At 39.8% G+C, this 25,943-nt stretch overlaps 1 protein-coding gene across 2 annotated transcripts in view; it reads left to right on the forward strand.

The window, feature by feature from the left end:
- The window catches only part of snx17 (sorting nexin 17), a 30,322-nt gene that overhangs the window by 1,995 nt on the left and 2,384 nt on the right, over positions 1-25,943 (forward strand). Inside the window, exons 2-14 of one of the 2 annotated variants that reach the window (XM_030047472.1) lie at positions 4,488-4,562; positions 6,419-6,536; positions 8,224-8,288; positions 9,825-9,935; positions 11,220-11,310; positions 15,355-15,442; positions 17,742-17,811; positions 18,527-18,619; positions 18,973-19,176; positions 23,452-23,580; positions 25,103-25,180; positions 25,707-25,781; positions 25,878-25,919. In XM_030047472.1, the coding sequence (XP_029903332.1) occupies positions 4,488-4,562; positions 6,419-6,536; positions 8,224-8,288; positions 9,825-9,935; positions 11,220-11,310; positions 15,355-15,442; positions 17,742-17,811; positions 18,527-18,619; positions 18,973-19,176; positions 23,452-23,580; positions 25,103-25,180; positions 25,707-25,781; positions 25,878-25,919 (1,239 nt within the window). The remainder of the gene's footprint in view (positions 1-4,487; positions 4,563-6,418; positions 6,537-8,223; positions 8,289-9,824; positions 9,936-11,219; positions 11,311-15,354; positions 15,443-17,741; positions 17,812-18,526; positions 18,620-18,972; positions 19,177-23,451; positions 23,581-25,102; positions 25,181-25,706; positions 25,782-25,877; positions 25,920-25,943) is intronic. The other variant, XM_030047473.1, reaches the window with a different exon arrangement.

Raw genomic sequence — 25,943 nt, forward strand, 5'->3', positions numbered from 1 at the left:
GTAATGTGTTTCTTTTACTTTTACTCCTATTTGATTTAGGCAAGAATATCAGTGGGAATGCATGTACATTAACACATCTGAAAACATCTATACATACCTGGTGGATGTGAGACCCACGTGCAAGACAAAAATTGCACTCTAGTTTTGGTCACAATTATTTTTTATTTTCCTATGTACCACACAAAGACTTCCAAGTGAAATCACATTTGCTCGGACTTAGCAATACATTGTTATCATGTCGTTATCTAGATATGAACTTGTGTGATATTAATACATCAAAAGGCAGCAATATGGACAATAACACTGACTGGCCTGTTCTGATCAATACAATATTTTGTGAGGTAAGTCCATGTGTCCATGTGTAACTCAATGTCCATTTGGCATTATTATACTGTTTCTTGAAGAACCCATAGTCATATCGTACAGTGTATCGCTATTGAGGTATTTACTAGGTATTTCTGGCATAAATATTGAGGTATGAAATCGTGTCTATATCATGAAGCCCTAACATTCGCCCACCTTTTAATTTCACTCTCCTATGAATGACACTTTTACCACTCTGTTTGTGCGCCAAAAGGGAAGTATAAGATTAATGTTTGCTAAAAGATTATATGGAGTCTCTGGAGTGCAGCTCACAAAATATTGTGCACATTGTTGAATACTGCGTGTAGTGTTTTATCTGTTTTTACTGTGAAGCACTCTGTGTATTCGTACTGTGAAGGGCGCTATACAAATAAAATTTTACTTACTTACTTACTTACTTACTTGCAAATTTGAAAAGAAATTGATTTAATATTGTTTACTTCCTTTCCCACAATCATTTCCAATAAGCTGCTCTCGCTTTTGAAAGTAAATATTTTAATACTTCTGAAAGTGCAGCTTTTGATCAGTGTCTCTTCTACCTGGCTGGGTACATTTTAAGCCTGTGCTGCAGTGGGAACTTAAAGGGAGGGCCTTCTGCCTTTCAGCTGGCAGTCCTGTGACTGTCATTGTGACCTTACTGCAACCAGCCCACAGGAAGGGACCTTGCTTGCGAGGTTATAATGCTGAGAGATGAGCTGTGTACCTTGGAACCAGAGGACCACAGAATCTGCAGAGTTTGCACAAGGCTTTTTAGAATAACAAAGGCTGCATTTTTTTTTTTTTTTAAATACATGGCGTTATTCCTGTGCAAGCACCAAAAAATGTTTATTTATGACAGCTTTCACTGTATATTCCTTCCTGGTTCACATGGGTGTTACAGTAGGGATGTGTGTGTTGGAGAGAAAGACACACACACAACAGTGCTACTATCTGCGCCTGACAATGACTCATTTACTTTGGCTGAGGAAACAGGTTAGGGCTTGATTGCTGAGCATGTGCTAATATGAACAAGTTCATTTCATTTGCATCTTTGCTTTGTTTATTTTTCTTTTTAAATTGATTTTGTAAACTATACTCAACTGTATGCAGTTATGTGTCAAAGTATGTCTGGTGGTGTGTATATATTTTTTCACAGACAGCAGATTTAACACTCGGGGGTGCTTTTTTTTTTAACTGCACTTGAAGAACCACTCATCCTAGAATTCTATATACTTGAAAAATTAGATTGTCAAGTGATTTCATCCCATTAATTTTACATAGTACAAGAGGAGGGCAATAGTAATTTGGAGTGGTTATTCAAGCATCGACTGTCATTTCCAAATATTGTTCCTGATTTCAAGTGCTTGCTCTTCACACAACATTCCACACAGCTATTGCGTCTTATCACACAGCTGAGACGTTCTGCATACTCCTTCCTTCCTGCCTGAGTATTGCCTACGTACACATTTTTAGTTCATTCTTTCTCTGTTCTCTTCCCCGCTGGAAGTTTTGGCCTGTTCTTTTTCTACTGTGCTATCGATTGCACTGCCTGGATGAGCAATGCCATGTATAACCACATGCATTGGTAAAGTCAGGAGTCATCAAAACTAGCTTTGTTTTAACAGATGACACAGCATGTTGACTGTAAATATTCATAGACACTAAGAACAGACGGGGCAGAAAGTTTAAGTGCTGACTGTTTGTGCTTTGACACTCAAACAGGAAACGTCTCCTTCCACGTCTGCTTCCTCTTATCCCTCACCAAAATTGTTCCTCTGTACATAACCTCATGTGGAAGTTGGTTTTTGAGGAAGCTTATATTCTTGTCCATGACAAAAAAGCTAAATTGTGTTAGCTCACTTATTATCAGTATTGATACAATAATCTAGACCATTCCAGACTTCCAAGTCAGGAATCCTTTGGTGAACCAGTTAAAGGGATAGTTCACCCATTTTGGGGAAAAAAAAAAAAAAGAAAGATATTATTTCACTTCCCCTCTAGCTGTTATGTAGGAGTATAGTGGTGCTATCTTCCTCTTGTTGTTACTGAGTTCTGGATACTGGCTGGATGCTCCAAATGCTAACTGTTAGCCTCCTGCCATTGAGGTGGACTTCCCCCCCAGCTAACATTCTGAAATGTAACTGCCCTAATCCACTCAAGTTGTTAAATAAAAAGTTTTTCCAATATGTGTACATTTGTTCAGTGAAGAAAACAAACAACAACAAACTCAACCAAACTACTTCTGTCTCTGTGGTGGCTACTGCTCCTCTGGTGGAGAGTGATACAGGAAGTGCAGAACAGAAAAACAGTTGTAAACAATAATTTGAGCAAAGTTAATATCTATGAGGGCCCGGTAGTCATATGTGTATTTTTGTTTGGGAAAGCAGTGCTTGTAAAATGATGTTAAACCTTTTTCAGGTGGATTATGGTGGTTATTTTTTAAGAATGTTAGCTGGGGGGTAGGCTGTGTGATATGACCTAAATTTCATATCCCGATATAGGTCATTTCATATCTCAATAATGATATATATCACAATATAGCACATTTTCAGTAAATTACATGAATAAATACTTTCTATAAAATGACCACATGAAGAGGCCTATTGATTATCACATTTTGAATTGCATACTTGACAATTAAAAGGTACTTACTCATGTTTTATTATTTTCCTTCTTTTGTTTGGAACCTTTATGCAACTTTTCAGTTCAGCAGTAAACAAAATATAAAATATGTAAAATCGATGTGTAATGATGGAAGGAGTCTACTGGCGATTTGCACATGCTTCCCGATGCTGGCACAGTGTTTTTTTTTTTTCCTCAGACCGACACTTCTTCAGTCATATCTAGGCCATTTACTTTCTGTCAAAACGCCGCCACAGCTACACCACAGGTGTGCGCCTCCTGCAGAGGCCGTGGCCGGGGCTTTGTGTACCTCTCCAGAACTGAACCTGCATGTTGGGCAACGCAAGGCTGCGTGGGCCTGCAAATGTTTTTGCGCAATGTTTGAAAGGATCATCAGTTTCATATGTTGTATCAGATTTTGTCCGCCCACTCTGACAATCTTACTCTATGTTTAAGGAACAGGCCTAGACATAGAGTTTAGACCATAGATAGATAGATAGATAGATACTTTATTCAACCCAAGGGAAATTCACATCTTCCAGCAGTATTCACAAATTCAAGATAAAAAACAAGAGCCCGCCTTCCTCACCAGTTTGTCCAGTCAGAGCACACTATGCATGGCAGGCTTTTGGATTTGCACACATTCATGCGTCTGCTTTTACAGGACGCCTACATGCTCACAAGTATAAAGGATAATTTCCTTGGGGTCTTTAATAAAGCTTCAATTATTATTCATGTGGTGCAGTATCATCCTAAACAGTTAAATAAGCCTTAAATGAGGTGCTTGACAAGAAAAAAAATAGCTTGTGTTTTCATCACTGGTCTTGTAACATGATTGCATGCACATATTTGGATTGTGGATTCGAAATGGTGGTTTGTGGAGGAGTAACCAGTGATAGCTCTTGTCAAAACAAACAAGGGTAGTCACGGGGAAAGAATGAAAATTCACTTGTTTTTTGAATTCATTAGCCCCTCCGCATAATACAAACAGCTGTTTTGATTGGAAAATATGCTTTAGGTTCTGCATTCCCCTTTGGAAGGAATTGCTTTAACCAAAAGTCAGAAGGGGTTGGATCCACTTCGCCCTTCTAATGAAAACAAAGACAAAATGAATAAACACTCAGCAATGAGTGAGACAAGGTGGATGCAGATTGATTTTCTTTTAAGGCGGTGTTGTGGAAATAAAGAAATGAAACTCATCCTCAAGATCCAGGATTTAATGACAAATACATGAAGAAAACATGAAAAGCTTGTTTGACATAGAATGATTGCATACATGTTCAGGGGATTAGAGTGTGAGACTGGAGTTAAATGGCAGAAATAAAAATTGTTAGAAGCTTTTTTGGTGCAGTTGTCTTCTCACCTGTCATTTTTGCGTCTGCTGTTCCACCTACAAACCTTCCAAACAGATCGATACAAGGTTTTGAGGTTCAGTCTCACTGTACCATTTCAGATCTTTACAAAGTCTCTCAGCAATGAAAAAAGCTTTTCTGCTTACAGTTTGCTTCCTTTCTCTCTCACAGGCCTACAACATCCATGTTAACGGCGTCCTGCACTGCCGGGTACGCTACAGTCAACTCCTTGGCCTCCACGAACAGGTAAGCCATCAAAATATACCCAGCGCTGTCAGTTTCCTGTGGTCCTCTAGGAGTGATTGGTCTATGTGGCTGTGTTTAAATGTCACTGCATCCCCTCAACATGACCTTTCACTCATCTCTGTACGGTCGATACACCATGCCTCCCAACACTTTGAATCATGGCCATAGCAGCCTTTTCCTCCCAGAGTTCAGACTAATGCATGTAAATGGCAAAGTTTTGTTGTGGAGATTGGGAGGGGGTGACATGGAAGGAATGTTCTTGGCCTTTCTGTTTTCTCACTTCACCTGCTGGGAAAGGGAACTTTAGCTCAGAAAGTATTGCTGTGGAAAAGCCTCGAGTTGCTTCATCTTAGTAGCTTTATTTTAGATTTTTTTAAAATTCTTATTTTATTCTCTGCCTTCTTGAAACTTTCCACACGGCCTCTGCGATTTGTTTGAGCTCCATTATGCATTCAGCACATCTTTGAATTTCTGTCACGCAGAAGCAGAAAATTAAACAGCTAATTCTTGAAAGCATTAAATGCACAATTTTTTGTAGCGCAGCGTTTGTGGTACTGGAGGGGCTGTGAGTGATGGGTGTACTGATGGATTTCTGGGTTACAGCCTCTGAGCTCCTTGGGGTATGACATGCAAGCAAATGTATCCTTATGGAAGTTCCAAGACTCTTGTGGTCATATATTAATAAATATATAAGGAAAGGGCAAACTTTGATATCTGTGTCCTCAAGCCTATGTTATCCAATCTGACAGCTGCCGTTGCTTGGCAACAGGGTGTGGGTAAGACACTCTCATATCACAAGCACCAACCCCACAAGGCATCTTGTGGCATATGTATGCCCTGAAAACACTCTGGTGATTGCAGGGCATTCACTCAACCCAGCTATTGCTGGCAAAATTTGAATGTTAATGGATTCTCTTTTGTTTTGTCTTTTGTAAAAGATTTGCCCAAACAAATCCTCTGCTGGGTTCTGTTTAAAGTCAATGGGGAAATGGACTGCTGTACTAAGGCTTAGGAGAAGCTGTGTGTTTTTTTTTTTTTTTTTTTTTCAGCTTTAGGGGACTCTGATACATCTGTAACACATGGCTAGTGTCTGTTGTTACAAGACCTGATTTGTATGCATGACCAATGCTGGCTCTCATGAATTGGAAATTTTTATAAAATGGCATCATATTGAGGTGAAAATCACCTTACTCTCTCCAGCATGCACCATTTTCATCAGATACGTGCGGTCTGAATGTTCTATGTAACAAGAAAAAATTCACAAGGTGTCCTGTAAGGCAAAAGGAATTTCTAATGCTGACTTTCTGATGTGCATTCCTTTTGCCCCCAGCGATGTACAGGTCAAAATTAGGCATCATTTGATGACAGGATTTAGATTAGCAAGTGCTCCATTTAAAACGTCTATGGCTCAAAGCTCTCAATTTTGTAATGATAGAAAATGAATTTCAGTGGAAATAAATAAGTCAAGGAGGCTGAAAGACAAAGTAAACTTGGAATGAGTCAGCGTTCCAGATGTGTCTGTTGCACATGGAAACTTCACCCGCCATTCGTTGCAACAGGGCTTAAAATAAACCTGTGATTCATCTTACACAGCATGAATATAGCTCCGAATAAAGCGGATTCACAACTCTTTAATTGAGTAGCCTGCAAATGTATACTGCAGTCAGTGGGTTTTGGAGACAGTAAATGCAGCCTGTAATCATATATCTTGTTTTTCGGGTTTTTAAATTTTATAATAAAATTCAGTGAAAGGATTTTTGGCAGCTTTATTTGAATTCATTGACAAAAGAAAACAAACTATAGCTTATAAACGAGGTATGGCAGGTTAAATCCCAAACTTCCGTTTGTACCAACAGATCAAGAAAGAATATGGCAATAATGTGGTGCCTGCCTTCCCTCCAAAGAAGATCTTCACGCTGACTCCTGCTGAGGTAGAGCAGAGACGAGAACAGCTGGAGAAATACATGCAAGCTGGTAAGTTATTCATGTGAATGGACTTTCACAGATGGCTTGTATTGCCTTTCACTTCGATTCTGAGTGAATTTAAATTCCAGCTGCATTGTGCTTGCTTTTAACTGTGTTTAAACTCTGAGATAAAACTGATTTTTGATCTGCAGTGGAACTGAGACTCATAACCCTGGAAAACATTTTCCTGTTTTGGTGTGGGGAGTTATGTTTTATTTAGTAAAAGAAAAAAAAAATCCCTAAGACTCTCTTTGTCACACAATTTAATTGAAATGTTCAGCTCTCCACAACAGCCCTATGACTTGGCTTGGTGTCTGTGGGGAGCCAGGCGTACACTGGTCTCTTCATACCACATAAAAGCTATGGGTGTCTCATTCAGGGACTGCTGATGTGAGCACAGTGTGTGCTGGGACACGGAGCCAAAGCCTCCTAGACGAAGTATGCTGACATACCTGAAATTAAATTTCTCCCTACTCAGTATTTCAAAGCCACTTCCTGTTTTTTTTTTTTTTTTTTTTTTTTTTTTTTTTGAAGGTTTCATAGGTTTGGATCCTTTACTGGTAATGTCACACCTCCAGAGATGTATACTAGATGAATGCCATAAGAGGTAATTCATATTTCTTGGTGTTTTGACCACCAAAGAAGCACCACGACTTAGTTCAAATCATGTGCCTCATCGTGTTGTGGTTTCTGTTGCAACTTTTATATCTGCTTCAGGCCTAATGGGAGGCTCATATCCCAATTCACGAGGCTCTAGCCTGTTGCCCAGACTTTTCCAAACAGGTCAAGGGTGAACTTTGGCCATACACGCAAAGTGAGTGGAGTGGAACTGGCAGCAACACTCAGGGTTTGTTTTAATCCTCTCAAGCACTGGCAGTTACAGCAGAACAAGGAAGCGTTGTTGGAGTGTGTATTTGCTCATAGTCTGGGAGCATACACACACACACAGGGTGTTCTTGGCTGGACGTTCGCTCAGTTACATCATGGCTTTTACATAGTTATGGAAAATTAACTGCCACAAACACAATCTGCTCTCGAGGGGGAGGATTGACTGAGCCCTAGCATCTGCAGATGCTGTTTTTTTTTTTTTTTATTACCGCTGTTTTTAAAACACAACAATGAATATTAACAATTACATAAGCAAATTCAGAACTTGTAAACACCAAAAGAGTACCAACTAATAGATATGCTTAGTCATATTTAGATCTTATTGTAGAAGTTGTGGGACGCTTGTTAAAGTGCAGTGAATTACAGTACAAAAGGGACACTGTCTGCTTCAACCCAAGATGAAGGTCTAGTGAGCAAAATAGGTGGACATGACTGTCATTTAGCAAATCAGGAGACTCTTACAGTTACTTGAAGTTATGCCAGAAGACCTGATGATATTTCTTCAAGTGACTTACTTTCGCACAGCTGTTTACATGTTCAGCTGAATTGTCTTACATTGTTGAGTGTCTTTTTTTTTTTTGTTAAATACATGGTAAGAGAAATTATGGAATGGGAAATAGCTGTGTATAAGAGCATAACATCCATTAACAGCCCCTCAACTAATGGCTTATTTATAAGTGCCATGCTAAATGTATCCCCTCTTGACTTCCTGTACTATACAATGAGAAGGGCTTGATTTTGTGGTTGCTGTTTTGGATTGTTTTTGTTTTGTTTTTTTCCCAACACTGGCCTCTCCATTCCTTCACAGTGCGCCAGGACCCCTTGCTTGGAACCAGTGAGATGTTCAACAGCTTCTTGAGGAAAGCCCAGCAGGTTGGTTGCTGTTTCCTTGTTTGATGGAACTGTTTTCTGTCGCGTCAACATTGGCAGAGCAGGCTGTGGACGAGCAGGACATGCTTAGTGCCAAAAGGCCGACGCAGTCCTTTCTGGCAGGCCAGTCATTACTCTTAGCAATGTGGTAACTTGTTGAGTGAGGTGGCTGAGCTCTCCATGTTTGTGGCACTGCACTCTCTCATCTGACTTAGTGTACGTGAGAGGAAAATATACGTTTTTGTATATTGTCTATGTTTTTATATAAGCTCGCTGGTCAGGGAATGGGCTAAATGTAAGCTTCAATTTTGGTTTACATGCATATAAGTAAAAGATTATGTCAGACAAGATGAAAAGCTATCTATGGTCACATTTAACAGCACACTTATGTCCTTTGTGGGAGTTGGATCCATTTGAACCTATTATATTGCTACATGCCAGAATTGTGCTGCATGTGTTGATATTAAAAGTAGATGAGTTTATAAGCATTCTTGTGCTGTTACGGTTGATGCCGCTTACCAGAAGAGGCAATTTCAAAATGATAGTTTGTCATCGTCTTTGGCTGGACAGCCATCATTCAAGCTGTGACCTGCTTTGCCTGGAGTGGTGTAAATCCAGAAACCATCACGCACAGATTTGTCAGTCTGCACCCACGTCACACCCATCCTGTGCCTCTCCCTTTGTCTCGCTGCCTCATTAAAGTCTCCATTTGTCTCCCTCCCCTCTGCCCATTGCCTTGCACTGTGGGGAAAACAGGTGCAGAATAGGGGATTAGTTACTGCCTGATGTTGTCGTTTCATCCGCACCTGAAGTGGTAGAGCCTCACTTTGAGACCCCTTATTGAGGGAGTGGGGAAGATAAAAGATGATTGTGCGGAGGTGGTGAGAGACTGCCTGGAGACGAGGAGAATCTGGGGTTATCTGTTTTACAGTTTCATATTCCCCATTATCAGTTCAGTAGCTATTATTTACAGCTTTATTTTGGAAAAAAATAAAATATTCATAGGTTTTTGCAGTTCAATTCATTTCCCTTACTTGTTATTCATTGTTTTTGTTGGTTTTGCTCTATTGTCTGCCTTGTTGAGTTAGTGCATGAACAAGGGCATAAACACAGCAGTGCTAATAAACACCATTTCCTTTTTTTCTGTATCAAGTGGTTGTAGTATTTTAAATGGATGGAGCAGCTCTACAAACAGGTGACTGAATATAAATATTGTACCTGGAGGTGGCTAAATAAAGCTATATCTTTAACATTTGACCCATGAATTACTGCAGTACATTTGTTTCCCAATGTCCCAAAATGATCAGGCACAGGAAATGCAATCAGTGCAAGCAGAATCTAGTTTGGGCACATTCAGATCTGCTAGGTTTATTTGTCTATGTGTTACTGAATGATAAATTCACTTGGAGAAGGTGAGTGTAGCCATGGCAAATCCTAACTTGTGCATATTTTCTGTCCTGCCCTGACCAGCCCAGTGAGTCTTATTTTGTTTTTGACTGATAGAAAAGATAAGTTTTTTGTTTTTTGTCTTCCCCACAGGAGACCCAGCAGATTCCCACAGAAGAAGTTGCTCTAGATATCTGCCTCTCCAATGGCCAGAAGGTCACAGTTAACATCTTGACCTCAGACCAGACAGAAGATGTCCTTGAGGTTTGTGCCCTTGGAGAAAGTAATGCATAAGCACACTGTTTTCAGCCAGCCTGAAGTGCACAATTTTGAAAAAGTGAGGCCGAAAGCACCAGCAAATAGAGGGACAAGTCTGTGATAAAGGATCACCCAGTTGTATTTAGGAGATGTAAAGATGCAAGCATTTGAGCTTGCCATAGGTGAGTTACCTGAGATATGGACAGATACGTCATACTGGGGAGGGTTTGGACACTTAGCGAGCAGTACAATGAAGGATTTTCTGGCCTTAGAAGTGAATGCACGACTTAATTTGAAAAATGTTGAACACGATTAATGCTATACGCTATACAGAAGCCATAAAACCTTGGTTATGGCTCTGAAATGTGATTTAGTGCTAATTTGGTCTTTAGGTTCCCAATATCCTTCATTAGCTTAACATCATCTGTGGATTTTAACAGCTTTTTACTGTGTGTTACCTACCTTCAGAGCATTTTGTTCAGGCAAGGCCGTTTGTTATCTCTGTGCTGTTAATAAAGGTGCCAACGCACATGGGACTGCTTTGATGCAATGCAGTATGACTGTAGGCTCTTCTATAAACGCTGATATATTGCAGAGGACTCTTAAATCATAAGAAACCCACAGCCTGGCTGTATCAAGCATGTTTCTTTTTGTTAGAGAGGTAGAGACTGTGACTGCCTACCAAACCAACATCAGTGCAGCCAGATCACCTCTCCTCTCTTTTGACCTTAAGTATAGACATAAAACCCATTGCCACTACACACATACACACACACACACTATGATACAGGCCAGGGTATATGGTAGTAGTCAGCATAGTAAACATTATGAGATGCCCTTTGTCACTGAAAGCTGTAACTCAAACTTTATGGAATGCTTTTCAGCTGCTGTTGAGAAAATACAGTTTGTTAACCAGAGACCTTGTTTGTCAAATAAGGTGGACTGTACCTTGCAAATTTTAGGTATGTTTTGAAGTGCAGGAATTTATAGTAACTGCAAGTCAAGAGAAATGGTACTAAAATAGCATTTAGACACCGTTTTTGAAAATGTGATATTATGTCATTTCCCTCCTAGCTGTTATGAAGGACAGTAGTGGTGCTCTCTTCCTCTCATTGTTACTGAGTGCTGGATACTGGCTGGATGCTCCAAATGCAACTGAAATTTTTATTTATTTATTTAGTGTATGTGTATCTGTGTGTTTTATCTTGTCTTTCCATACATTTTAAGATAAAGGAAAGAAATAGATGAATTAAACTTTGTCTCTAAAATAAATAGCCTCTCTTTCTGCAGGCTGTTGCGTCAAAGCTTGACCTCCCAGATGACCTCGTTGGTTACTTTAGCCTTTTCCTTGTCCGAGAGGGTGTGGATGGAGGTTTAACATGTAAGTACTGACCTTAACTCATTTCCATCATCATCATTCCATCATCAGTGCAACAAATGAAAACAAATTTGCACTATGTAATAGTATTTCTTAATCTTTGTCAGAGTCCCTTGTATCACTTCTCAAATAAAATAAAAATCCCCAAAAATGTTAAGAAATGTGAAAGAGAGAACCAAGTAACACATACCAGGAACAGGAACTCTCTAGTAATTCGATAAATAATTTCTGCTTATTTACATTCATGCATTTGCAGAGCTATATGGCACAAGGCTTTTAAAGGGTTTCCATGTCTTTCAACACTACTGCATCAGAACTTCAAGTAATCAGTGTTGTTTCATCAAGATAGACCAAATGTACTTTTAGCTTATTGGTTAAATTATTTAAATTACTTGACCATGTCATCCAAGGACAGTTGTCTGAGGACACAAATCATAGCACCTCATGAGGAACTTGGAACAAGAAGCCTTCTTTTTACCAGAGAAAACATAACTTGTTTTCATGGGGGAAAGAAATAGAAGAGTATATTAAAACTTTGCCATTTGCTGGGCTGCAGTGAAGAAGAAAACTGCGGATATGGAAAAGGAATTAGAGGGCACCGAGTTTGAGCTCATGTGAATAATTACTGTAAAAACTGGACCAAGACAGGAAATAAATAACATATCAGTGTAAAATGATGTTTGGTTTTTGCTCTTAGTTTTCTTCTTTAATTATAAAATCTCTCACTTGGAATGAGAACGTGCTGGCTTAGGCTCTGAACCAGCAGCTTAGCCTGTGATATCTCCCTCATCATGTTGAGATGCAGTTTGATTAAAAAAAGCAAAACTGCAATGACCCGTAGTGGCAGTTGCATCTCATGTACCAGTATTTGCTATATTGATTATATATGATTAATTTGTTGGTTCATGTGCAACATCATTTGCACTGGAACAGTATGCATTTTTTGACAGTGCTGAAGGCACAGGCTTTTTGCAGACTGCAGGCAAATCTGATTCATTGCCTAAATTTTCTCTTAAGGGCTGACTGTTCTCACTATTTGCAAGTGATCATGTCAGATTTGTGTGTTCAGGCACGTTAAGCAATCTGCTTTGGTTGCCATGGTAACGGCATAGGCATGTGTATACAGTAGCTGATGGCATGTATTTCAAATGTGTTTGAATTGCATTTCAACCCACGTGGCATTTTGATAGATAGATAGGATAGATAGATAGGTATACTTTATTGATCCCAGACTGGGAAATTCACATTTTGATTGTTTTTTTGCCACTCAGAATTGATCAGATCAATCTGACTCCAGTCTAGAGCTGTAGTCAAACAAAGAAAATCTTGACATTCGACCTACTCATCAAGCAATCGACGGTCGATGGGAAAAAAACAATCCATTTCATTTTTCAATTCATTTTTAACCTAATTAATTCATACTGACATGATGGTTGTGGTTGGACGTGGTCAGTATTTACCCCCGGCTTGCGGCAGTACTCACTCTAAGAAATGAGTGATAGTTCCCCGTTTTTCAGTCATCTCAGAATACAGCAAAGTTGCCTCTTTTTTTTTTTTTTTTTGGTCTGCATTGCTCTTATGGTTAAACACCACATGAGGTGTCCACATTTTTTGAGGTCGACGCAGTTTTAGTCTTACAGACAAAGATTTTTAAGCTTTGGAGCTTCAGTGACCTTCACCAGCCCTCCCTGGGTAGTAATCTAATTAAGTTTATTGAATGAAGTTTACTACAGTGAGCCAGAGAGGGCAGTATTACACCTTGGTGAGTTAGACAGAAACGGGAAAAGAGCATCCAGAGGAGGGGTGGGGGGGTGAGGCGGAGCACGCAAAAATACATCAGGTCTGCATTATGTCTCTCCTGCCCCACTGAAAATGGATTAATCCCATTAGCAGCGGAATTCCACATGCTTCTGCTAAAAACCAGTGAGAATTTGGGTAAGACAAGAGCATATCCATCAACCAGTCCACAAACCGCCCCAAGACCACCGCTGCTCTAGTCTGGATGTGCCAGAATCCGATTTGTACTGGCAGTCTGAACAAGGCCCATGAGTTCTGCACGACAGAAATACAGTGTGCAGTCATGGAACAGGCAATGTGATAAAAGTCACACTAGCATTAGCCAGCTCTATGTCAGAAAGTAGCTCGGTGATTTTCTTGTTTTTTTTTTTTTTAAAGATTATATTTTTGGCATTTCTGCTTTATTTGACAGTCACAGTAGAGATAGACAGGAAAGGCAGGGGGGAGAGAGGGCTGATGACATGCAGCAAAGGACCTGAGGTCGGATTCGAACCCCGGTCGCTGCGTAAATGGTACGTGCTGTTAACCGGTGAGCCGCTGGGGCGCCCCGCTTGGCAATTTTCCAACTACCAGCGAAGTCAACACATAAAATAAATATCTGGTACAATCATAAACTTAGGCCCTATTCGCATTACACCTAAATATGTCTGTTCTGCTCAAGTTCACACCCAGTTCTTAACAAGAAAAACATCTAGTAGCACCTAGTCTTCCACGAAATGGGTAGCACCAACCAAAGTTGATACTAGTCAGTATGGAACTCAGCCTGGCTCTGTGTATTTGGATGGGAACATGGCTGTTGTTGATGTGCGGCGATATAACTGAAAATGCTCGAGTGACTTCACGCGTTCATGCATGCAGACATTGTCAGTTGTGTAAATGTGTGTGTGTGTGTGTGTGTGTGTGTGTGTGTGTGTGTGTGTGTGTGTGTGTTTGGTCACACTGTGATACCCGATCTCATTGGTGATAACAGGTACAGTTTTTATAGTCAGCGTATTTTCTTTACAATCATGCATACCCGCAGAACCCACTGTACCTTGATAGCTCGAGAACACTCATTTATACTCACTTGAAACTCTGTGCAAATCAGCATAGAATATTTGCCCCAGTATGTGCTGTCACAAAAAAAGTCTACACTGGCACAGGCTTAAAGCGTTCCACATCAAGATGCGTCTTTTTTTCCCCAGTCCTATTTTCCATTCCATCACAGCCCTGTAGGGTCCTAGCATATCCTCCCTCTGCCCCAAAGGTGCTCTTTTCCTCTTCCACCTGCCAAATGCTCTTCCACTCCACTTGCCAAATTCATTCCGGGCTGAAAACGGTGCCAGTTGAACTTGAATCTGTAAATATTGCAGGCATTTTGTTCATTCTTGGCACTGTTAGAATCTGAAAACCAGAGTGATATGAAAGAGAAGGGGCCGTGTGTTTAATGTAACTCGACTGCTGGGCCAAATGCAGCCCAGCAGGCTCCTATCAAACAAAACTGGCTGTGGGAGTATTGACCAGATAGGCCGCCAAGAGGAATTCAGGTCCTCTCCGTTTCTCAAAAATGTATGTAAACCAGTATGTGCTTTAAAATATGCAAAGACACGTCAAGGAGAGCCAGCATGTGGTTTGAAATAACAAATGCTGGTCCTCTTATCTGCATTTTTTCCCATTGATGCTTAGGTTTTTAAAAATATTTTAGCCGTTCAGTGTGCAGCAGGTTTTCCTCCAGATTTCTACCATGGAAGTGACCTAGTGCTTGCCTTCCGCTGCAGCTTGTATGCTTGCTGTTCCAGCTCATAAAGGAGTAAACTTATAATTTTACAAACCTAATGGCAAACTAAATAGCTGTTTAGTCGTTCAGTTTGTGGGGTTGTGCACATTTTTGTTGATGCCGGCAAAACCAATAGCAGCACAGCATCTCTGACTACTGTGATCTCCTTCACTCTCCTTGGGGAATTGGCTGCAGCAAAACTGCTACACATTGTGGACAAACACACACATGCAGACTTTTTTTTTTTTTTTTTTTTTTTTTTACATTTGAACCTATACGCACACACAGTTTTACCCTGCTGGGATGTGTCCAGATGGACTCTTCTCATCCTTCATTGTTTATTTTCACCACTATTATCCAAATGTCCTTGGGATTATACTGTAGCTGTGCTCATTCCTTTTTGTTGCCTCTCTCTCTCTCTCTCTCTCTCTCTCTCTCTCTCTCTCTCTCTCTCTCTCTCTCTCTCTCTCTCTCTCTCTGTCTGTCTCTTTCAGTTGTGAGGAAGCTGCAGGAGTTTGAGCTGCCTTATGTATCTATCACCAGCTTGCGGAGCTCTGAATTTCACATACTCCTACGGAAAAGGTACCAAACACCTGCTTGCTTTGCGACTCTGAATTTCATCTTGCGACTGCACTCCACAGTTAGTAAAGGCATATGTGAATTATAGCTCTGATTCATGGTTTGAGGTGTTCATGTATTATTTATCTAACACTGTAAGAAAGCATGCAAAATATTTCCCATTTAATGAGCAGTATATAAATTGCATCTACTGCACTACAATTCATTGAAGCACAACAGTGTGGCAGCTGCAGGTTTCTCTCTGTGCTTCTAGTGTTACTCATGCTTTCCTCCTTATCTCAAGTGATGCACTCAACCTTAACATGTCCAAGCAATGGCAAGCCTGAACATTGTCTGCTTATCCAACTTGACCATCTTGTGCAAAGTCACCATGTGGCTGTTAATTTGGTACACAGACCTGAGTACTTCTCTCTTTGTTCGGTTGTTTTTTTTGACAAGTACCATAGCTATTCCGACCCGACTGTTGAGGGGCTTAACTGTTGCCCCAGCAAAACTAAAGGGGCTCTTAACCTGAAATTGCTCAAGCATGTCTCCCGCTGTTCTGTGTAAGTGGGACCATATGGACATGCGGTGAGAAATATGCCCCACTGTTTACCTAGAGCAATGGGCATCCAGGAACCAGACAGGTCAACATAATCTCTTTCACTTTTTGAGTTTGGTCTGTTGATTAGCAGTATCTTCTTTCAGGTACAAAGTTGTTTTAGATGGAAAAATAAAGAATTTCCTTGCTAGAATGGGATAGAGGAATCACAGGAATTGTTTGGTTTAATCCACTCATACACCAGGATGACTTCCTCAGCCCCCTTGATACAATGTGTGAAAAGTGCTGCCTCACCAAATTTTAATTTAGTGGCTACGCTGCTCACCCACATTACAGAAACCTCTCCACTTCTTCTTGTTGTCCGTTTTATGTCACCCTGCCTCCCACTGAGTGAGGCACACAGGATGTTGACTCTTTGTTTGCCTCGAGGAAAGTCTGAATCCTCATGACCTAGTTTTAACTATAGACTGGAAGCAGCAAAGAGAGGATGAATGTGGAACTAACAGGTGGGGGTGGAGGGCTGCAGGGGGCAGAGAAAACCTTCTAGAGTAAGAGATCCAACAAAAGATTAGGTGGAGATGACTCAAAGAGCTCTGCTTGATAAGTGGCTCGAGGTCACAAATGGGGAAAATAGTGTTTCAGTGAAAACGTCTTTACTCTAAAAAGTCAACTTTTCAAGAACCAAGAAAAATGCTCTGCTCGCAGCTTAACCATCATGCATTACTGGTTTTATAGCCAGTGAGGTTTGAAAGGTTTTCATAAAACCAAGGGCAGCTGAATTTTCTCAACCCATGGAGAACCATGCAACATCAAAATCAGCAGTAATTGAGTGACAAGGTTTTCGTAGGACAACACAGATATGCAGTTCTGTTTGTATTGCAACAATGTGGCTAAATAACATTTTATTTTGTATACAACTGGATGAGGAAGTAATTTGGAAAGAGAAACATTGGTCAGAGGATCTCACTTTGTAGCTGTTAATATCAAACACTTTGGTCAGTGCCTGTTGTTTTTAAATGTGTTCTATAAATAAACTGACTTGACTTGAATATCAAGCTGCAAAAGAAGTGCACTCCCAGACACATCTTTGTCTGTTTCCTCCTTCCATTCCACTGCCTTTTCACTGTCCCCTTCAGCTCACTCTCCTGTGTCAATATCTTTGAATTGCTAATGTGGCCAGCAAACTTGGTTTATATTTCCATCCACTAACATCCCTCATCCTTGCTCTAGGAGACCACAGCAGATTAAAGTGTGAGCCTGTATTAAAGTGTCGAGACATTAATACCATGAGATGGTAAAGAGCAAAGGCCAGACACTTCCCGAAAACCAATAAAAGAAATGCAGGACTCTATTAACAAGTAGCACAGACTTTTACACAAGAAACTGCAGTCTGAGATTGAAACAAAGCCAAAGTCAGTTTCAAGAAAGAAACTTTTCAGCTTGCTGCTAAAACATACTGTAAATACGTCTGAATGAGGTGGTGACTAGATCATTTTTACCTGTTTGTGTATCATGCTTCTCCAGGTACTGATTCTCTTGCATAATAAATGTGATAAATAATAAATAATATAAATAGTAAAATAAATGTCTGATGTAAATGATCCTTGTGGAGGAAGTGGATCATTTCAGCAGGTAGCCAAACATGATTCTGTTTCATTGTAAATGTTTGAGGCTACGTGAGCTCCTGGACGGCATTCATCAAATGCTTTGGCCCACTATCAAATTTTGTTTTTGAGTTGGTTATGCTCTTTATTTCTGCAGCTACTGGGACATGGCGTATGATAGCGACGTAATGGAAAACAGAGTCGGCCTGAATTTGCTATATGCCCAGGTAAGGGATCAATATCAAGGTCACCAATGGCTTTGGAGCCGTTAAAGCTTGCCCTTTGAAATCATAATAAGCAAACAGACATCTATTTTCAGCAGCAGAAAACACTGAATACTTTTTTTTGTTGCTATCTCATATTGAAATCCCCCAAAAGAAAGGGATCAAATGGAAAAGCTAGTTGAAATACAGTGTATTTGGATCTTGTGTCCTTCATTGGGCTTGCATGTTGTCCACCACACCAGTGAGGCTAAATCAAGCCCATCCCCAGGCTGCCAAATGGCTTTATTCATCCCATGGGTCCATCAGTTATCTGATAGTGGCGTCAGCATGTTTTGGCTCTGCAGCAACACACTGAACCCAGAACCTCTCCGTGCTCCTCTATGATCCTATTAATAGCTGATCTCCTTAGCAGCAAATGTTTTGTTTTCTTTATAATTTTAGGGTTGGTTGGTTTGATTAAAATCTGTGAGTGTTGGCTGTGTGCGAGTCTTAAAATGTAATCTACAAGAAGTGGCTGTTGCCTGTGTACTTATTTACTGTATGTTCTGCATGTGATTTATTTAATGCTTCCACAATACAAAAATCTACACATGTACAGAAGAAAAGGAAAATCCCACGACTAAATACATGAGTCTGCACTACTAATACATGCTATGTTTTCTTCATCTGTGCAAAAAGATGAACCTCAGTTCTTCTATTTTTTGTTTTGTTCTACCAGACAGTGTCTGACATTGAGAGAGGCTGGATTCTTGTCAACAAAGACCAACACAGACAGCTCAAATCGCTGCAGGAGAAAGGCTCCAAGAAAGAGGTGAGCAAGGCCATCACATATAGATTGTTCTGCTTCGACATGGTTTCCATTGAAATCAGTTTGAAGTAAAGCAAGTCATTGTCTTTGTCTGAAGGGAAATCTCTCACAATTGGGAATACTGTGTCTAGTGCATTCTCTTATACAATTAACCCAGTTTTTGTAATAGTGATGTATGATATTAATTTTTCATTACATCCATTTTGATTTACATGGGGAAATCCTTTGTAAAAGAGGACGTCTGTCACATGAATATATTTGAATTGATTTTCTTGGAGATGGGAAAAAGACAAAATGACTCATCTAAAATCTCTGTTTCTTTTCTGTTTTTGCTTTCCATTTTCATTTCAAACCAGTTCATCCGTCTAGGTCAGACACTCAAATACTTCGGCTATATCAAGTTTGACCCGTGCATAACTGACTTCCCAGAGAAGGGCTGCCATGTCATCGTTAGCGCCGGCAACAACGAGCTCAACTTCCATGTTAAGCTGCCCAATGAACAGATGAAGGAGGGGAGCTTCAAGGTCACACGCATGCGGTGCTGGCGGGTCACCTCCTCTGTAAGTGGACTAGGAGTGTGTGCTCACAGTAATGCCTGCGTTTGTGTCTGCTTAACCATTAGATGCATCAGTGACTGGAACCCACACTCTTCCATGATGGATTTAAAAATGACATGACAATGCATTACACTTAATTTGGTTTTCAATCATTTAAGATATCTTCATTCTTTTTGATACACCATATTGAATATTTGGGGTGCACAAGAATAATATATGCTTTGACATGGCTATTTTTGTATCACAGTTTAAGTGCAGATAACTAGTCGATAACAAATGTGCAATATTATGCAACTGTTATCAATTCAGTGTCATGAAATAGTTCCAACAGTTAAAAAATCATTTAATGTTGACTTATCAAATGTGAAATCTTCATACTGTCTAAAAGAAATCTTGATAAGTGGTTCACACTACTGTCATTTGAGGTTTGCTCAGCAATAAATTTTTTTTTTTTTTTTTTTTTTTTTCTATACAAATGCATGCCAGTAATTTTTGACCTACTTATGCATCTAATGGTTAAGTGTGTTGGACAAGACAAGGGTAGACAAGTTATGAAATTGGACCCATTCCAATAATTATTATGAGAGTGTGAGTTGGCAGAGTGAAGAACCAGGAGTTGGCTCGAGGGTACATGTGTTTTCAAAGCCACTTGTTTACACACACACAGCTTCACAGACTTCAGCTCGCCTCACCGCTGCACCAGATATAAATGTCTTTCCTTCGTCTTGCCAAGCATCAGTTTCCACTCCTCCTGAAGGCCAAAAGTGCTGACTTCCATACCATCCATCTTCATCAGTGCAATTACCCAAACACATAGCCCACACAAGAATAGTGTCGTATTGATCAACCAACCTCAATCACACAGCACCATCCTTTACTTTAATTGATATTGTTTATTGGCTAGGAGTGAATCTGGTGGCATGCAGTACAAAAAGCACCTAACCAACATATTCTATACAGATACATACAGCACAATGTTGTTGTGGCTGTTATCTTGGTAAGAGGGATTGTTTAGTTTTTATACAAAACACACAATGGAAATGTTAAAAGAGTTGACCAAAGATTTGTCAGATGGAAAATGAATCGGGAAAACATACTGGAAAATGGAATAGTTAAAAAAAATAAATATGGCAATTGCAATTAAATATTATCTTGTATAAATTCAATAATTGCAAATGATTAAAGGGGAAAGCACAGTATGTAAATGATTAAGGCTTTTACTGCATCATAGCACAAATTAAATGACCACAATATATCTCCAGGGTATTGATAAGATTGTAAATCAACACTAATGACTCAGCAGTTTCTGTGCCAGGCGCTGATATTTCTGATGTCAACAACTAATTTTCCAGTTTCTACTTTCCAGCGGTTGACACGAGCTCTTTCAGCCATTCCTCCTTTGAATTTTCACTTGCCCTACTTATTAAACTTTCTCAGCCAAAAATAGTTTTCCATCTGAAAACAAACATCTTAGATATCCTTTTGGATCATATTTTATAATTTAAAAGGTCAACCAGACATTTGGAGACATTTAATGTAAGTATAACATTACTTATTTAAAAAAAAAAAAACCTCTAAACTCTAAAATTAAATCTGTTTTATATTTATTGTGAATGTAAGTGTGACTGCACAGCACAGAAAAGCAGAACATGGTTATTAAATGGGTTATTGGGTGTACCGAAAGTGAACTTCAGCAGCAGGTAGCTTCTCCTAAGTTGATTTGAAGATTAACAGCAGGTTCTCACTTCCTCTGCTGATTCTGTTGTGTTATTGGCATACCTGTCAGTCATGTGAGAGGCAAATTAGAACTTCGAACTGCTTTTTTGGCATTTCTGCTTTATTTGATATTTGACAGTGGAGAGAGACAGGAAAGGCAGGGGAGAGAGAGCGGATGACATGCAGATAAAGGCTTGGGCTCAAATTTGAACCCAGGCCTTTGTGGCAAAGATTTAACCTTGATACGCGGTACATGCTGTACAAGATAAGCTACTGGACTCCACCCAAGCAGAAGAGGAACCTTGAGTGACATAAGTGTGTGGTGATTGGTCCAGATGTAAGTGTACGTTGATTGGTTGAAGCCATGATCTAATGCAGTCTGGCAACCACCATTTTTTAAAAACAGTAGCCATGTACACAACAGCTCTTAGCATTAGCTTTGAAAATGGAACAAAACATGGACAACTTTTCAACTCTGTTATCATCATGTAACGCACAACACACAACAAACACACAGCTCCGACCATGGTGTATTATTGCGCACAGAAATGACGTTGGTTTTCTAACTGTGCAGAAATGGCATTGGATACTAACTGCCAGCTTAAGCCAAGTCAGCTTTCCTGTCAGTGCAAATGCAAACATAAAAAAGGCCTTGAAGGTTTGTAGTTCTCAGGGAACCTCCCCAGTGGGTAGTTCCTCTCTAAAAAATCCCTAGAAGTGTCCGGTCAGAAAGCGCCTGTGGACCACTGTAGTTCACAGGGACAGAAGGAGGGAGCAGGGCCGGGTTATGCCAGTGAAATGAATTTAGGACAGGTTCAGTTCTGCCACTGTCGTTATAATAACTACTTTTGATCACTACCCCTATAAAAACCCCAATACAGAATTAGAAATAGGGATTCATGTTATTTGCATTTTATTAGTTATTACTAGTTATGTTTTTTGTTTATATAAATAGATTTGATATTTAAATATCAGTTTAATTATTATTTGCTGTACCTTCACCTTCATTCTTAATCACCAATTCTATTTGTAATTTACCATTTAATCAATAGTCATCTTTGAACTTGTATAGAATAGTTCAGAAATCATAGAAAATCTGAATAATTTTCAGCCATTTTACTTCAGAAGACGTCAGCATTGATTCAAATCATTATGCACCACACAGTTGTCCTAGTAAAGCCTGCTTTGCTTTGAATATGCATTTTTTCCTGCTTGTACTCAGTCAGTCATCCTGAAAGGACGTAGCTCTTTTGGAAGACTGAACAAGCTATTTTCACCTCTGAATCGCTGAGAAACGCATTAAATATTCTCTTCTTGTGAGCTCAACACAAGATATTTTAGCTCCTTTTTGGAAGACGAACAGTTACAGATGCAAGGCCTCATTTAAATGTAAATGAGAAAAAGTTTTGTTGCGCATTATTGCTACAACAGTTTAGTCATCTGTGACATAGAAACGTAAACAAATCTCTAGCATTAATTTGTACTGAGGCTCCATATAGTCCAGCAGAGTGATTTACTTCCTGAGCTCATCCTGAGGTCAAAATCATTTTAATGAGTCCTTTCCTCTCCAGACTATGCAGACCATTTCATCTCATGGGGGACTGCAATTCCCTTTTGTAGTCCCAAATCACACTGCAAGAAGGACAAGTGTAAACAGTAGATGTGTGTGTGTGTGTGTGTGTGTGTGTGTGTGTGTGTGTGTGTGTGTGTGTCAGACACTGAGTGTGTATTATTTTGGATAGATAGAGTTAGCATAGGAAGATTGTAGCGAGGATCTAGCCCAGAGGAAGTCGTCTCAGTCACAGACTGGAGAGCCCCCAGAGTGCCTCTGCACTCCAAAGAACACAGCCTGCACTAATGAGGAATGAAAGCCCGTCTCCAGGGAGCCGCGTTTGTCTTCTCTGCCTTACGCATTTCTGACTGCATTTGAATGTCTTTACTTGTGTAGCTTTGTCTGTTTCTTTGCTCATATGTTCGAGCGCTTGTCTTCTCGATATTCTAGACATGTGTGGGCTGCAATGCAACATCTTTTCAAATAAGAATTTGCCATAAGAAGGTGTATGTCTGTGTGTGCGCCAGCCACTCCAAGCCTGCTAGAGGTTTGTGATGCAGCAGAACAATAATGAAGGCTTAACGAGTAGAGACACGGCATAGGAAATGTCATCAGATGAGTATGTGGTTTTCCAATCAAGGAGCAGAATGGCAAGCTTGTCTTCAGCTCAAGATGAAGATGAGTGTTTGTGAAAAAATATGGAACTATTCATCTTTATTTTTTTATGTGTTTTACATAGAGGAAAACAATAACCATAATGGTGGCAGTGATGACAAATGTAGTGCAACTAAATTATGATGATGTTGATTGCACACTGTAGCTGCAGACCAAGGTGATGGTGATGATGGCAACACCCCACAACAATACAGCATGATTGTTTGAGTGTAATCAGTGGTTGATGATAATGACAGATCACAGCAATGATGCATAACAAATTCAGATGATGACGCTGACGACGGTGACGGTGGTAAATCAAAGTAACCATCCACCTTTCCCCTCCGCCACCACAGCAGGTCCCGGTCGCCAACGGCACAGCCAATCCCTGCAGTTCGGCCAAGTGTGAGGTGAAGCTGGAGCTGGCCTTCGAGTACCTGATGAGCAAGGACCGCCTCCAGTGGGTCACCATCACCAGTCCACAGGTGACTGACAGGCTTAATCTGGGGTCAAGGGTCACTCAGCACAGTGGCTGAAGCATTAAAGTGCTGCTGCTCAGTGATTGTGTTGATTCTAGTCTGAGGTGGAAAGAGCACTTGAACTTGCTAATCAAATAGAAGTGTGGTTACTTTGCTGGTATTTTATTTAAGTGCAAGTTGAAATAGTACTGCAAAATTCTACTTAAAATTAAAAGGAGCTCATTTGAAATGTGCTCAAGAGTAAAAGGTACTGAGTTTCTTTTTAGAAACAATAACTTTTGTTTGAATATTTTGTTATAATATATAGATTTGTTATAATATTTTTCTCTTCAATTCTAAAAGGACCTTTCCAGTGATTTTGCATGTTCAGTCTTATATCTACAAAACGTATAGATGTATAAGCTTCATGTTTCTTTTAATCTTTTCCCAATGCAAACAGCCATATTTTTGACCTCCGATATCATTTTTCCTCCATTTTCCCCAGCCATTGGTTTCCATTCATTCCACTACGATATGAAAATGAACTTTGAGAGACTTTATTCACCCCAGTATTCCATCACTGTAATAAAGTCCTCTACATTAGTTTTCCTAAAAGCAGCAGCACTGTTGTGTGTTGGTGACTCCCAGGGAAAATAGTCCCTGAAGAAACGTTTGCTTTCTCAAGCCAATTCACAGTTCTATGGTTTAGAAATTTTGACAACCAAAAATTCTCATTTTAAAATGTAGAAAATTTGATTATATGTTGCGAAATCTTTCGTACCCCCACATGATTTGCAAAATGGTTTGTTGCCGTGTAAAATGTGGATCCAAACATTCAAAATCAGTGGAATGGTACTTTTTAAAGAACAAGAGTACCAAGGCCAAATTCCTGTTCCTGCTCATTCCTCATCTCTGCTCACTGATTGTTCACTGTAGCTCCACAATTTGTCGATTTCTGACAGTCCAGTTTGTGATGCTTATCGGAAGCCTATAAAATGTGTACTCTGCAGTGGATATGCTTTAACATACAGTGCAGTCAGAAAGTATTCAGACCCCCTTCACTTGTTTCACTTTTGTTATGTTGTAGCCTGGTGCTACCATCATTTTAAATTCATTTTTCCTCTCATTAATCTACACTCAGTACCCTATAATGGCAAAGTGAAAACAGAATTGTAGAAATTTTTGTAAAATTATCAAAAAGGAAAAACTGAAATATCTCATTGACCTAAGTATTCAGACCCTTTCCAACAGCACTTGAAATTTAGCTCAGGTGCTGTAGTGCAGTAAGTGCAGTAGTTCAGCAACAACTACTTATTACTCACTTTAAAACATACTCTGAAGTCCACAAAAAAGCTACTCAATTACAGTAACATGAGTAAAAGTAATTAGTTACTTTCACTCCTGTTATAGTCACCACACTTTGTAGTTCTCTGTCTCTGAAACTTGTCTTTTTATCTATTTTTGACAGTATCTAGAACATCTTGTGAACACTGCTTGGATAAATGGGTTGCATTTAGCCATTTCTTTAACTGTCAGTCTGTATTTCCAGGCTATCATGATGAGTATCTGCCTTCAGTCTATGGTGGATGAGCTAATGGTGAAGAAGTCAGGCGGCAGCATCAAAAAGGTTTGTTTCCAGCGCATCAAATGCCAGCTATAAATAAAGCTGGAATCCAGAATAACCCGTTAGACACCACATAGTTTTGAATGTGTTTTCCACCAAATACCCAAGGCTGTAGCAGAGGATAAATTCATCTAAACTCCAATTGAAACACCTTTGATTTGAAGGATATCTACATTTTTATGATCTAAGTTTAGATGACAGATCATAGTAAGCAGTGTCAAACTGATGTAAACGACATGAACGTGCCTTTTAAGGGAAAAAGCATAAATTGTGTTTTGCTGAAAATGCAGTTTGTTTATATTTGTAGTTGTGAAGCCTCATGATGCTGAGCAAGCAGAGACTGTGTTCTCACCTTTCTGTTTGCCACTAAACAGCTGATTGGACAAACATGTTTTACCAGATAAACCTCAGTTATATGTAACTCATACCTCAGATGCTTGTAGCTGTTTTTCAGATGATTATCTTTCCTTACAGTAAAAAAAGATTGAGTTTTTTTTTACTCCTGCTGCTGTCTTGTGTCACCTCTCAGATGCTGAGGAAGCGGCACAATGGCTCCATCCACCGGTCAGACAGTCAGCAAGCTGTGAAATCTCCTCCTCTTCTGGTGAGAAATGGCATGGCACCCCACAAGTGTGTGTATGTTTTCAATTCACATCTCCGTTGCAGGAGAATTTGACTGTGTGTGTTTATTTGGCTGCAGGACTCCCCTGACCCAAACCGTGAACAAATGGTTAAACTCTCAGTGAGTATATTTTTGAGTTTTACT

Source organism: Myripristis murdjan, chromosome 24 (assembly GCF_902150065.1).
Source record: "Myripristis murdjan chromosome 24, fMyrMur1.1, whole genome shotgun sequence".
Classification (NCBI taxonomy): Eukaryota; Metazoa; Chordata; class Actinopteri; order Holocentriformes; family Holocentridae; genus Myripristis; species Myripristis murdjan.